Consider the following 16,221-nt stretch of genomic DNA (forward strand, 5'->3'; position numbering starts at 1 on the left):
CTGTGCGTAAAGGAATCTCACTTAATTTTCACAGGAACCATGTAAAGGAGAATTGCTATCACTTCTTTCTATGAGAGAAAACTAACAAAAGCACAAATCATATGCTTCGTATAACCAGTAAGAGGCAATGCCGCAATTCAACCTGGTTTAAGAGAAAGGCCCATTTATTTCCATTATACTTGCGGTCCTCATACGTGGATTCGTGGATGAGGAGGCTTCGTTAGGTAGGCCTTTAGGCTTTTCAACCTTGTTTCAATCCTACAAAAAAGCCACTGCTTGTGGTTTTGTTATTAGAAGACAAACATACTAATATAATTCTCTTTTAGTGTCAAAACCATTTGCTTTTTCCTATGATAAATTCTAATTATTTGCATAATTATTTTTTTGTATGAGAAAGCCTCCATATACAAGTCATCTAACCTGACAGAAATAAAATCATTTCATAAGAAAAATGTAAATGATTTTTAAAATTTTGGCCCTTTCTCCATTAAGGGGATATTCTGGCCTTTCAATGGAATATACACAGCAATCCTACCGCTGCTATAAATAATCCCACTCTAAATAAATAACACAATAGTATAAATAATACTTCTACTCTGTATGAGTGACTTCCATTCAAATATGAAAAAAAAAATAGAAGAGAAAGTTATTTGCTGTATACAAACTCCTGGGTTAAGTTTCTATAAAAACCTAAAAAGAATAGATTTAATTATGTTGCAAATCAAGTGTGTGTAAACATCAAAGAAAGAATTCTTTGATAATGTATGTTGCCTTTTTGTTGGTCAAAATATACATACTGACAAAGACTCCTTCCTCAAGTAAAATTTAGTCAGGTTACTCTGAGCACTGCCCTCCCTCCCCCAAGTCCCCAGTCTATGTATACAATTTTTAAAAGTTACACTCCATTTACAGTTATGACAAAGTATTGGCTATGTTCCCTGTGCTGTACCATAACCCTTGTAGCTTATTTTACACCAGTAGTTTGACTAGACCTCAGCCTAGCCCAGCGTAGCAGGAATTCCCACCTTTGATATCTAATTACCAGGTCTGCTTTCAGCCAACATTCCCCTACCTTTGATATCTCCTCTTAGTAATTTTCCACCCACTGCCACCCTCCCCACCTTGCTTGAGTGCACCTAAGTCAGACTATGAAGACTAACATAAGCTCTAAGCTCTCTGTATTTGGAACTAGCTTTTCATTTATCTTCTCAAAACCCATGTTTCCATTTTATCCAAATATAAAATGAAAAGTAACATGTATGCAATGTTTATGGTACACTAGGTTGTATGTTTAAGAAATCTTATTTAGGGGTTCCCATAGTGGCCGAGCAGAAACAAATCTGACTAGGAACCATGAGGTTGAGGGTTTGATCCCTGGCCTCCCTCAGTGGGTTAAAGATCGGTGTTGCCGTGAGCTGTGGTGTAGGGTCGCAGACACAGCTCAGATCCTGCATTGCTGTGGCTGTGGTGTAGACCGGCAGCTGTAGCTCCAATTGGACCCCTAGCCTGGGAACCTCCATATGCCATGGGTGTGGCCCTAGAAAAAAAAAATCTTATTTAACTTTCATAGCAACCCTGTATTTTTTTCTAATAAAATTCACTAAAGTACACCTTGAATTTCGCTGTTTCTAAAAACTGCAAGGTAATTATCCTTATGTAAAAAAAAAATTATAAGTACACTAAAATGTATTATGTATAGGCTCTTTTTAATGTCAAAATAACCTGAAGCAATTTTCCCAGGATGTCTCAGAAACAAACTGATGACTCCATTGTATCAATAATGAAAATATTATTTTGGCCTGAGCTAGCATCTAAAGTAAATAGGCTACAGCATGATCAGATTGGTTATTATGACTTATTTATCATCTAAATTGGACCACCACATGGTTATTACAATCTATTGGTAGCAAATACTTTAAAAATCAGGCCAGAAGAACCTTTACCCAGAGACAAGATAATAATCCATTTAATATCAGTACTTTAAGGTTACTCCTCAGCAAAGTGTTTTACTTAAGGCAATTAAATAAATTACTTGAAGGTCACCTTCCAAAAGCTCAGAATTCATATTTGATAGCCAAATCTATTTTAAAATTATAATAATGACTGTTGCTAACATTTATTGACTACTTATTCTATTGCAGACACTGTCTTATGAGCTGTATACAAACCAACTCACCCAATTCTCTTAACAGTCCTATGAGGTAAATACTATCATTATCCTTATTTTAGAAACAAAGAAATTGAAGTATAGAGACTTTAAGCAAATTTGCACAGTTTACACAATTAGGAAATGGTAGTCAGGGTCCATTTTGTTATGCTGCCTCACGAGATATTGGGTTTTCCATATGGTGAAAAATACAAACATTATGGATGGGTATACAACAAAATTCATGTTATCCCTCGCCCACTTTTTTTTTTTTGGCTGCACCCATGGCATGTGGAATTCCCAAGCCAGGGATCAAACCTGTGCCACAGCTGTTACCAGAGCCATAGCAGTGACAACGTCAGACCCTTCATCCACTGAGCCATGAGGGAACTTCATCCCTCTCCCATTTTTGGTTTAGTTATTTTATCTCCACTCCACCACCAAATGTATGCATATGTGTATGTTCGTGCATATCAATTTAAAACAGAAATGTTTACTATGTAATCAATATTACACACACACACGCACACGCACACATGCATTTCAAACTTGTTCAAATTTATCTGTCAAATAAACTCTGAGCAATAAAAGTGCTGTGTCAAAAATTATGTGCATTAAAATTTGGATACCTACTTCAAACTGCCCTATGAAACAGCTGTACTACCAATGGTGTAGATATGCAAAATTAAACTTTTAGTAAACAGTGTACATAATAGGCAAACAGTATAAATTCATTAAGTGCTGAATGAGTGAACTACTGGCACTCCCAATTATCTATATTTTAATAAGAACTCTGAGGGGCTTTATTGTATCATGAACAAAAACACCTTGGAAGGATCCCTGGATAAAAATCTAGAGAATGGTGGCAATTCCATTACCACAGATAATTGAGGCCAGTGATGTGTCTTTGTACAGTCTCTTCCATTCCCTCAATGCAGAGCAATATCCAACTAAGTCGATGAACCTCTAGGTTCACCAACCTCTAGGTCTTCTGGTTTCACTCATATTGCTTATAGACATATCTGTCTATGTCTTCCATTACTTTTTAAAAAAAAAACAGAAACGTCTTAACTGATATAGCAGATGCCTTGGGTGAGCTGCTTAAGTTCTCTAAACCTCAATTTTTTCCATTGGTAAAATGAGACAAATGAGGGAGTTCCCTGGTAGCCTAAGTGGTAAGGACTCAGTGTTACTGCTATGGCTTAGGTTATAGCCGTGATTCAGGTTTGATCCCTGGCCCAAGAACCCCTCTCCACGCTGCAAGTGCAGCCAAAAAAAAAAAAAAAGAGAGAGACAAATTTGGAGTTTAAAGGCCTGGGTATTAATCCTGGTTCTGACTCTTAGTTGTATTGTTTTGAGCAAGACATTTTATCTAAGACTTAATTTATTCATGTATAAAATGGAGATGCACATGAAGAATACATGAGTTTACATGTGTAGGTCATACGATAGGCATTCAAATGAGAATTATTACTATTACCATTAATCACTAAAGAGTATACAATTTTTAAAATGTGAAGTTTTAAAGTTCCAAACTGTTATTTTATATTAAAACCAAAAACTTCTCACCAAATTTATTTTTATTTAATTTTTTATAATGATTTTTATTTTTTCCATTATAGCAGGTTTACAGTGTTCTCACCAAATTTAAACAAATTTTGTTAATAATAACAGCTAACATATTCTGAGCATTTAATATTTGCCAAACACAGTTTTAAGCAAGTGTTAAGCAACGTGATAACCATCAATGTGTAGGCAGGATGTACTGTTAACCCTATTTTGCAGATAAACAAACAGAAGCCTGCAGTAGTAAAGTGACTTTTTCAGAGCTGGGATACAAACTCAAGCAGTATGAATACAGAGCTGGTTTCTCTCTTAACCACTTTTCCTCATTTTCACACTGAATAGAGCAACATAATTTATAATTAGTTTTCAAGCTCCAAATTAAACGCCTTTATTCTCAAGCAAGTCTTTCCCCATTCTAACTCCCTCAAGTCTATAGATAAGTCTAAGTATTTGGAAACGGATCTTCACACACACCTGTGTGAAGGACTAAGAGACGTTAAAAGTACAAAGTTATATCACAAAAATAATAGGAAAAGCTTACTCTGTTTTACAAGATCAAGACAGATTAATTTTTTTTTTCAATTCTCTATTAACTTGTTAGAAGTTAAAGATCTATTAAAAGATCAGGAAAACATACTCAAGATTAAGGACCACGGGATACTCGAGACCCTCTTACTCCACTCTTTACATACTTGCCACCAAGATCTGATTAAAAGGCAAATTGGATATTACTTCCCTTTCCAGCTCTGCTTAAAATCCTAGAGTAGGTTCGTTATCATGGTTCCTGCCGACCTCTTCAACTATTTACTGGACACTCCCTTCCCCTCGGACTTGTTTTGCTGAGGCCACACTTGCCTTACTTCTATTCCTTGAACATACGAATGCTGCTGCTCGGCTTTAGGACTTTTGTTCCGGATCTTCCCTCTGTCTGGCAGGTCCTGATCCCAGACCTTCCCTTGGCTGGCTTTTTCTTTTCTTTCTTTTTTTTTTGGTTTTGTTTTGTTTTGTTATTCAGACCTCAGTTCAAATATCTCCTCCTTTGACTCTCCCTGATCACTCTCTAAAGAGAAACCTAGATCTACCCTGGTCTTTCTCTATCCCATTTCTTACTTTATTCCCTTCATAGTACTTGTTACTATCTAAAATTAAAGTATGTATTTATATGTTTATCATCAGTCTCCCTAACCAACTAGAAAATAAATACCTGGAAGGCAGGGGCCTTAACTGTCTTTTCCTCTACTCTATTTTCTGTACCTAAAGCAGCGCCTGGCATACAGTAGGTCCTAAACAAATATTTGCTTTATGATCAAGAAAAAGCACAGAAGAATAATAAGCAAATTACCTTGACCATAGCATAGACAGGAGACTAAATATTAGAAAGTCAGAAAGAAAACAGAAAAAGATGACTTTTCTTACCCAACTTATTCAGTTTGGTTGTAATATGACTATGAAAGATAAGGTACCTGGAAGTTTAAATGAATGGAAATGGATAAATTAGTAAGTGTAGCCCTGATGGCCATTTTAAATTAATGTATTTTGTTAAGAAACATTCTCTGGAGGATATTTCTTTATGGTCAGCCAATCTTTTTCCATTCAATGTCCTTTTTACTTATAACAAAATACAATTCAGAAAGATAACTAATGAATAATGTACTAAATAAGATTTTTAATTTAAACCTCAAAGTAATTTCATTCCAGATTAAACAGGAAAATTCGTATCATCTAATTCACTTGGCAGAAAATTGGCCACAGAAAATTTTTCATGGCATCCTCTTTCAGGAGACAGATTTCTTTCATTCAGATATTTAAAAATGCATTCTCAAACTTTAAATTCTTAGGCCTTCGACAATCTCTTCAGTAAATAAAACAAAATTGAGAGGATAGTCATAGTGCTGTAAAATTAAAACAATAGTTCACACATGTAATTAACCAAGTCTACCTCTTATTACTGCTTCCCTGTATCACCTCTGTGATATTAGGTACTTTGTTGACTTTGTTATTAAATGCATTTATTTCTTAGGTTATCTAAAGGTTGCCTATTTAAGTTGAAGTTCAAACTGGGAGAGGCAAGTGGGATAGTACAGTGCTACCTTCAAAACCTCAGGCAATCTAGCTAACTTTTATAAGGAAACTGAATTTTTCTTGCCATCTCTACTAATATGTGTAGTAAAATGATGCACATTACTTGACAGCCATCAGATCTGGTGTATTTTCAGCAACCAATAAGAAAAAAGGAGGTTTTCTAAGCACAGAAATTTTATTCAGGCCCAATCACATAAAATGTACCCTGTTTTTAGATATTAGAAGGAATAAGTATTTTAGTAAACTGTCATTAAGCTATTTATTTTATTGATTTTTACCTAATGACCCAAGAATCAAAGTAGACTTTGACTCCATTATTCGAAGATGCCTAAAAAACAATACACAATGCGAGAGGTATGACTTATGCTTTGCAGAACTACAGAATAAAGAAATATTTTAATGAAAATTTTAAGCACTGTAAAAGTTTCATTCAAAATAGAAGAGTCTGAAAATCCCATCTTCCTTTCTATCATCTTATTTTCTTTTGAGCTGTCGACTGATAATCAAACCTCCCTACCATCTAACGCAACGCCAGGCACACAGGAGGAAGTCAATGTATCCTTTGGAAATATCTAAATTTCTTGCCTCCATACACTCCTAACCCATCAACAGTGTCAACTTATTCACACTGGATATAAACTAATAATGTTAAAAGAAATCTAAGAAAGTGACCCAGGCTTTACATGTTTTTGCATACAAGTATCATTTAACAGATTAAAATTTCTTCCCTGAAAAAGCTTAAAGGGTCTAAAAAGTTCATTTAGTAAAGATACAGTTTCCCACCTAACAATTTGATCTGATTGCACAGAGCAGATCTTATGAGATCATATTACTTGTGAATTATAGTAAATAGCCTAAGAAGTTGGAGTAGTATACCAGAGAGAGGTAAATATCTAAGTGAGCTTTTAAAAATAGGTATGAAATATACAAATCAGGATTTCAAACAAAAACACAACTGATGTACCTTTGCTAAACTATGAAGCTTTTATTATCCTAAATGACAATATCTCCATCTGTTAATCTGATATGAACAAGCTGATCAATGAAATCAGAACAACAGTGGATTCTGGCAAAACCAGAAACTTCCTGAAAGCCTAGAAAAATGTGTCCGCAACAGATGGATCATTTAGAAAATAAGTATATCAATCTGTCAAATTGAGCACTATTCTAATTCCCTAAATTAAAATCGAAAAGAGCTCCACTTTCCAAGAGTCTGTGACATCAGTCAGGCCAAGGAAGAAAAACCTAAAGATGCACACAAACATATCTGATATGACCTAGAGTGTTATACTGTTAGGTTTCCTGTTAAACATACTAAATTTAGGTAAAGTCCTTACCAGTTAACTTCTTCACAGGTTGGAGCCGAACACTGATAGACTGATGTGTGAGTAAGGGGGAGGATGGAAGAGAGCGAGACATGCCCTCCATAATCCGAATGTGCTGCATACCTTCACTCACTGGAAGTGGTGGGACGGCGTAGTCTGGCTCAAAAGCACAGTCGCTTTCTGTGGAGATGCCACCTGTTGTACAGAAGAGGATGGAATGAAAGAGCCAGTGAGAAAAGATTCTTCTACTAAAATTCTTCTCTATTAAAATTTATCTTGTGGGACGCCTCAGGACAGTATATACGGATATTGATTTTTCACTATGAGAAGACAAGGTATTTTCAACACACACATTCATCTCTACATTACTGGGTACTTAACTTCAGGTCTAGCACTAGGACATGGAACTTAAGTTAAAAAAGAGTTCCTCCTTGTAAGGGGCTCACTGTCTCATGAGCGATGCAGTCATATAAAAAAATAATTGCAGGACAATGCAACAAGCATTACAATTAGAGCGATGGTCTTCAACTGTTTTCCCTGATAAAATAAACATGAAAAAAGATATTCACTTGCTTGGCAACCCAATGTATGCAATTGCTAGTACAATCACCATAACTGTATTTATTTTCTTTCTCCAACAAAGTACATGAAAATACAAGTGGTGAGATTAACAGTATATGATGACCTTTGAATCTGCTCAAACATTAAAAAAAGAGAAAATTACATGCTCTTTACTCCCACATACATACTGTTGATGTCTACTTCTGGTAAAGGCAGATTATATACAGACTTCAGACTAACTTTTCCCTAAGAAAAACTAGAACTATATGTATTTTAAAAATCTTCCCAAAGGCACTGGAGAGTTAACAGCATGATGAAGAATTACAAGGAAAACACGGAGGCCTGGTATTTGTGGCTTATTTTTATTTAGTAGCATCTGAAAGGCTAAGAAACTAGTGACAGTTTTACAGAGTTGGGAGGACAAATACTGGAATGCAGAGAGAACCAAGTTGCAAAGGAGGAGCTGTTAAAACTTTAACATTTTTGTTTGGAACCCCAAAGTGTAGTTTGGGGTTTGTAGTATGGAATGTATGTAGTTTGGAACTACATTCTAGGAATAAGTATAAACCAAAACTAGACTGGCCTTTATAGGATTGAAGCTCAACTCCAAGTGTCTACCATAAAATTAAATTAAGGCAATCTTGGATTGCTAGTGCCTGCCAAAAGCAATCATAAATCTTTGAGGAAGATAGCATCATCATAGGTCTCAAATCATTTCCACAATTTTTCATATATACTATCTGGTCCTTTAACTAACAATAACAAAGAGATAAGATAACACAGCATGAAGAAAGCAAATCAGAAAGACCATGTAAAATAAATAGTCTCAGAGGGAATATAGACCATGGAACAATAAGGCACAGAATCATAAGGAGTATGCTTAACATCAAAAAGATTAAAATACTTACAAATGAATTTAACCAAAGAGGTGAAAGATCTATACATTGCGAACTATAAGACATTGATAAAGAAACTGAAGACTCAAAAACTAGAAAGATACTCTGTGTTCATGGACTATACGAATTATTATTGCTAAAATGTCCATTACCACCAAAATAATCTATAGCCTTAAGGCAATCCCTATCAAAATTCTTGTGGGGGGGGGGAGTTTCCGTCGTGGCGCAGTGGAAATGAATCTGACTAGCAACCATGAGGCTGTGGGTTCGATTCCTGGCCTAGCTCAGTGGGTTAAGGATCTGGCACTGCTGTGAGCTGTGGTAAGGTCACAGATGTGGCGTTGGTGTGGCTCTGGTGTAGGCTGGCAGCAACAGCTCCAATTCGACCCCTAGCCTGGGAACTTCCATATGCCGTGGGTGCAGCCCTCAAAAGACTAAAAAAAAAAATCTTGTTGCTTTTTTCATAGAAATAAGTAAAAAAAATCCTAAAATTACCATGGAACCATTAAAGACTCTGAATAGCTAAAGTAATCAAATAATCTTGAGCAAGAAAAAGAAAGCTGGAGGCATCATATTTCCTAATTTCAAATTCTATTACAAAGCTGGAGCAAAACAATTTGGTACTAGCATAAACACACACACACACAGATCAATAGAACAGAATAAAGAACCTAGAAATAAACCTATGCAAATACAGTCAATTAATCTTCAACAAGAGCACAATGGGAAAAGGATAGTCTCTTCAATAGTGTTGGAAAAACTGAATAACCACATGCAAAATGAAATTGGACCTTTATACCATTACACAAAAGTCAATGAAAATGGGTTAAAATCTTAAATGTAAGACCTGAAACTGTAAAACTCTTAGGAAAATGATTTTTTTTATTTGACATCAAAAGCACAAGCAACAAAAACAAAACAAATGAGACTATATGCAACTAAAAAAGTTACTGCATAGCAAAGCAAACCATTAACAAAACGAAGTTAACCCACTAAATGGGAGAAAATATTTGCAAACCATGTATCTGATAAGGAATTAATATTAAAAATATATAAGGAACTCATACTCAATAGCAAAAAAACCAAATAACCTAATTAGAAAATGGGCAAAATTAAGTATTTTTCAAGAAGGTAAATGAATGGATAACAGGTACACAAAAATAATCATTAATCACAAATTTTAAAATCAAAACAAAATATCAGCTTACACCTATTAGAACAGGTATTATCAAAAAGTTAAAAGGGAACAGGTATTGGCAGTGATGTGGAGAAAAGGGAAGGCCTAAACATTGTTGGTGGAATGTAATCTGCTACAACCATTATGGAAAACAGTATGGAGAATCCTTAAGAAATTAAAAATAAAACCACCCTATGGTCCAGCAAACTTACTTCTGGGTATATGTCAAAAGGAAATAAGAGATATCTCAAAGGGTTATTTGCACTCCCATGTTCACTGTAGCATTATTCATAGTAGCCATAATATGGAAACAACTTCAGTGTCTGTCAATGGACATATAAAGAAAATGTGATTTTACATACACGCACACACACACACACACGAATATTATCAGCCATAAAAAAGGAAATCTTGTCACTTGCAACAATATGGATGAAGCTGAAGGACATTATGTTAAATGAAATAAACCAGACACAGAAAGACTCTCCACATAGTCTCACTGATATGTGGAATCTAAAAAATAAGGCCAAACTCATAGTAGCAGAGAGAATGGTAGTTACCAGGAGCTAGGGGTTGATGGCAAAAGGGAGATGCTGGTCAAAGAGTAAAAAGCTTTCAGATATTAGGTAAGTTATGTAGACCTAATGTGCATCATGGTGACCACAGCTAATGATAATATTATTACTACTGAAATTTGCTAAGAATAGATCTCAAGTGTTCTCACACACAAAAAGGGCAACTATGTGAGGTAATATCTTAATTAGCTTGACTGTGGTAATCATTTCACAGTGCATACATTCATTAAAACATCATGTTGTACACCTTAAATACATACAATTTGCATTTGTCAACCATATCTCAATAAAATTGGGGGGTGGGGAAAAATTTTAAGAGCAAGCACATTGTCTTAAATGAAATGATGATAATGTGGTCTAAATTGAAAAGTAGGAACAAATTAAGGGTTTCCATTTGGGTTCCCAATTGTATTACAGTTGTAATTTCATCATATGTAACTTTAATTCATTTAAAAAACTACCGTGATATATGATGTATTATAATTTAACCAGTGTCTTGCTAACGGCCTCTTACAGTTCTTTCTGCAGTATTTCTATAGCTCCTAGACATAGAGCTATGTCAAAAGTGCTATGAGTTTCTATTGAGAAATACTGACCAAATGCTGTATTGAGCCTGTGTCATGTTATGTAAAAAGAAAAAAAGTACTATGCTTAATATTTAAAGAAAATAAACCTTTAGAATATCAGCAATGAATTAATATTATGAAAATAAAAACTCAATACAGGGACTAAAAAACAAATTAGATATATAAAGAGAGAATCAGTAAACTGGAAGATAAAACATTTGTACATCAAAGAACACTATTAAGAGAGTGAAAAGACAATTCTCCGGATGGGAGAAAATATTTCCAAATTATGTATGATATATAAAGCACTACTAGAATTTACAGCAAAAAGACAATGTTTTTTTTTTCTTTTTTTGTCTTTTTGCCATTTCTCGGGCCGCTCCAGCGGCATATGGAGGTTCCCAGGCTAGGGGTCAAATTGGAGCCGTAGCCGCCGGCCTACCTCAGAGCCACAGCAACTCGGGATCTGAGCCGCGTCTGCAACCTACACCACAGCTCACGGCAACGCCAGATCCTTAACCCACTGAGCAAGGCCAGGGATCATGGTTCTTAGTCAGATTCGTTAACCACTGTGCCACGACGGGAACTCCCAAAAAGCTAATGTGTTTTAAAAACAGGCTAAAGACTTGAACAGACATTTCTCCAGAGAAGTTATACAAATGGACAATTAGTTAGCACATGAAAAGATACTCAACACCATTAGCCATTACAGAAATAACAATAAAATCAAAGACACAATGAAATACCACTTCGCACTTGGTAGGATAGCTATTAACAAAAACAACAACGATAACAAAGAAGTGTTGGTGAGGATGTAGAGAAATTAGAACCCTCACACATTGCTGATGGGAATATAAGAAGGTACAACTGCTGTGTAAAGTGGTTTGGCATTTCCTCAAAAAGTGAAAGACAGAATTACCATTTAACCCAGCCATCTCTCTTTTAAGTACACACCCAAAGGCAATGAAAATAAGTTTTCAAGTAAAAATCTGAACATGAATTCTTAGAGCAGCATTATAAATAAGAGCTAAAAAGCAGAAACTCAAATGTCATTAACTGGGGAATCAATAAACAAAATGTGGTATATCTATACAATGAAATATTACATAGCAATAAAAACAATTATGGCTTGATTCATGCTACAACACGGATAAACTCTGATGACATTATACAAAGTGAAAGAAGCCAGACCAAAATGCCATGTGTTGTATGATTCCATTTATGTGAAATGCTCAGAATAAGCAAATACAGAGATAAGGTAGATTAGTGGCTGCCAGAGACTAGTACAGGAATGTAGAGTGCCTGCTTAAGAGGAATAGGTTTTTCGTGTTTTGGGCTTTTTTTAAACAGCCCCATGGGCAGCAAGAAGTTCCCAAGATGAGTTAGAGCTGCAGCTGCTGGCCTGCACACCAGCCACAGCAACATGGGATCTGAGCCTCATCTGTAACCTATGCTACAGCTTGCGGTGGCATGCGATCCTTAACCCACTGAGCGAGGCCAAGGATGGAACCCACATCCTCATGGATACTAGTCTGGTTCTTAACCTGCTGAGCCACAGTGGGAATTCTGGAATAGGATTTCCTTTTGGGGTGATGGATTAAATAGCAGTGATGGCTGCTCAACATTGTAGATGATGTAAATGTACTAAAAGTCACTGAGCTATATACACTAAAATTGTTAAAATAGTAAATTTCGGGAGTTCCTGTCGTGGCACAGTGGTTAACAAATCCGACTAGGAACCATGAGGTTGCGTTTCTATTCCTGGCCTTGCTCAGTGGGTTAAGGATCCGGTGTTGCCATGAGCTGTAGTTTAGGCTGCAGATGCGGCTCAGATGCTGCGTTGCTGTGGCTCTGCTGTAGGCCGGCAGCTACAGCTCCAATTAGACCCCCTAGTCTGGGAACCTCCATACACCATGGGAGCGGCCCAAGAAAAGGCAAAAAAAGAGGGAGAAAAAAAAAGTAAATTTCATCTCAATTTAAAAATATTAGGTAGGTACTTACCATCAACTCACATATATTTAAACCAGAAGCCGTGTAGTCCATTTCTTCTTAACACATCCCTTTGCAACACATGCATTAGCTATTCTGCAGATTAACAACCTCGAATAGATTCCAAATCTGCCATGTTCTGTTCATTTCTTCTACCATTACCATAGTCCAGATCACTATCGTCTTTCCCCCCAACTTTTGTTGGTAGAAATCTAGGATTTATTCCTTATCCTTGGATTTCAGAAATTTACCAGAGTAAGTCCTAACTTCTTCTTTCTCATTAGTCTGAGTCTTCTCTTTTTACCATACTGACCAGTTCTCTTTTCAACTTCTCTCTCTCTGAAACTGTGATCAGACCAATACTCCTAGACAATCTCCCAGACCTATTTTTTCAAATCTCTTTCTCTCTGAATAGATTCTAACCCTCATGCTTTCGTGAATAGATGTGAGACTAATTTATATGGGATTACAGCACTTGACACTTTTACAAACAAAAAGGCATGCCAACAATGTAATTCTCTGATTGGAGAAAAATTACCAATGGATTTCTTAAAAAAGCAATGTATCTAGAAGAATGCATTTGATTTTTGTGCAATACCTCTTTTCAATTGAAATGTTCTAATGTTAAAAGTTCACTGATAATTTTAGAATCTAGTAATACTCCTTAAGGAATAATACCACAATTAGTCCAGTATGGATGTCCTAGTTTACTTTTCTACTTAAAAATACTTTCCTCCATCTTCTCTGTCCTATAAATTGTGCTTGAATTCACTGCAGCCATAGAGACAAAACTAAAAATACACATTTCAAGTAAAGAAAAGTACTAGTAAACATTCACAGAATTTGACTGTGTTAGGTTTTCTTGGGTAACTAACCACCTCAATATCTCAATAGTCTACAGCATTTACTTTTATAAAGCTCAGAAGTCTGCAGATTGACTGTGGGTGAAGCTAATTTTGGTTGGGTTATCAGATTCAGAACGACTTCAATGTGTCTTTCATAAAGGGCCTAGTCACTGAAGGGGCAGTCACGGAGTATGCTCCTCTCACGGTAGATCACAGGACTGCAGGATACCAAGTTAAATCAGAGAAACACAGCTAATCCTCTGTTTGCTAACATTCTAATGTCCTAATAAGCAAATCCAGGAACAACACCAATGGAGTATGGAAATATACCTGGCCCACTTCAATGGGAACAACTAAAAAGTTGCATTGCAAAAGGAAGAGATGTATAGTGTTATAACAGGTAGAAAGTGAAGAACTGGAAATCCAATTCACCCAGCATTTAAGATGACACTTACTGGTACCCAAATTACTAAACCCTCATTTTCTACCTTTATTTTTACAATCACTCACTTTTCCTGTTTCAATCAACCAAGTAAAAGTTAATGAAATAATGTGGAGATATATATGGCAGAATAAAATAAACTGCTTAACGTGACAAAAAATTCAGTTACACAGGGTACCTGGGTGACTAGACATTGAAAAGCTCAATTAAGAAAGCACAGGTATATCAAGTATGTGGACGCTAAAAAAATGTGAGAAGTAACTGCGGTTCAATAAAAATTTCAGTCATCACTAAGTCTTATATTTAGTACAGATGATTATGAAATATTGAAGTACGAGTTAATAAAGAAATGCTTTAGCCGAAGGCCATAACTATTCCACAGCATTGCCTTCTAATTTTTCAAGTTATATAAATAACAAAACTTACAAATCAAAAACCTCCAGCATGACAATTTATTGAACTGTACACATGATTTGTGAATTTTCTAGTTTGTATGTTATTAAAAGTTCATTTAAAAAAGAATCCAGAAAAACGAAACAAAACACAGCATGACGATAAACTAGTCCCTAAAGTCAAAGGGCTTTTACATATTTAGGAAAAAGGGGGTTTTGCCTAAAATTACTCCAAACATCCTTTTAACTCAAGGCTTATAGCTCCATGACTCAGTAATATTCTCATACCATGTCCCTTTATCAGGCAGGAAGTAGGCCAAGAGAAGTGCAATAAATAGTACAGGCTAACGTAGTCAGACAGCATGACTGCCTTAGGTAGAAAATTTTAAGAAATATAACCAAAAAAGCCACTAGAAAAAAAGAAGTGAGTTAGGGAAATTCAAAGGTTACAGCTTCCGCATTCCAGATAGAAGAAGCAAGTGTCTTTCTATATACCAGTAGTGAATACCCAGAAAACAAAAAATTTTAAAACCAGTAAAATAACACCAATAAAAACATGAAATAATTAGGAATAAATCTAACAAATATGTACAACATTTGCATGCTGAAAACTACAAAACGCTGGTAAAAGAAATCCAAGACCTAAATGGAGAAATATACTATGTTCACGGAACTGAAGTTTTTATGATGCTAAGTCTCTACGTAATCTATAGGTTTAAAGCAATCCTAATGAAAATCCAGCAGGCAATTATTTTTGTAATCGAAAGTTAAACTTTTATGTAAAAACAAAGAGACTAGGATAGACAAAAAAAATGTGAAGAAAATAAAAATTTGGAGTCTCATAGAACCCTAATTTCAAGACTAAAATTACTGCAATTCAAGGAGTATGTGGTATTGGCAAAAGAAGGGACACAAAATCAACAGAACAGAGTAGAGAATCTAGAAAAAGACCCACACAAATAGAGTCAACTAATTTTTTTGACAACAGTGCTAGGGCAATTCAATGTTGAAAGGATAATCTTTCAACAAATAGATTTAAAGCAATTGGATCAATGAGGACCTGCTGTATTTCAAAGGGAATTCTACTCAGTATTCTATAACCTATATGGGAAAAGAATCTGAAAAAGAATGGATATGTGTATATATATATATATATAACTGAATCGCTTTGTTGTACAGCAAAAATTAACACACTGTAAATAAACGACTTATAAAACTTCAATAAAATTTTTAAAAATTAAAAAAAGCAACTGGATACACATATACAAAAACATAAACCTTGACCTGTACCTTCACCTCATATAAAATCAAACTGAGGAGTTATCGTGGCTCGGTGGTAAGGAACCCGACTAGTATACATGAGAATGCAGGTTCGATCCCTGGCCTTACTCGGTGGGTTAAGATCTGTCATTGCTGTGGCTGTGATGTAGGCCAGCACCTGCAGCTCTGATTCAAACCCTAGCCTGGGAATTTCCATATGCTGCAGGAGTGGCCCTAAAAAGCAAACAAAACAAAACAAAACAAAAACAAAAAGAATGAAATAAAAATAAAATGCTACAACCACGCAAAAAAATCAAGTTCAAATGAATCATAAACCTAAATGTAAAACCTAAAACTATAAAATTTCTAGAAGAAAACATAGGAAAAATATCTGTGTGA

At 35.5% G+C, this 16,221-nt stretch overlaps 1 protein-coding gene across 1 annotated transcript in view; it reads right to left on the bottom strand.

Moving 5' to 3' along the window:
* TANC2 (tetratricopeptide repeat, ankyrin repeat and coiled-coil containing 2) overlaps window positions 1-16,221 on the bottom strand; it is a 361,658-nt gene that overhangs the window by 223,905 nt on the left and 121,532 nt on the right. Inside the window, 1 exon segment of the mRNA XM_047758672.1 lies at window positions 7,243-7,314. Within this exon segment, the coding sequence (XP_047614628.1) occupies window positions 7,243-7,314 (72 nt within the window).

The sequence above is a fragment of the Phacochoerus africanus genome, chromosome 14 (assembly GCF_016906955.1).
Source record: "Phacochoerus africanus isolate WHEZ1 chromosome 14, ROS_Pafr_v1, whole genome shotgun sequence".
Lineage (NCBI taxonomy): Eukaryota > Metazoa > Chordata > Mammalia > Artiodactyla > Suidae > Phacochoerus > Phacochoerus africanus.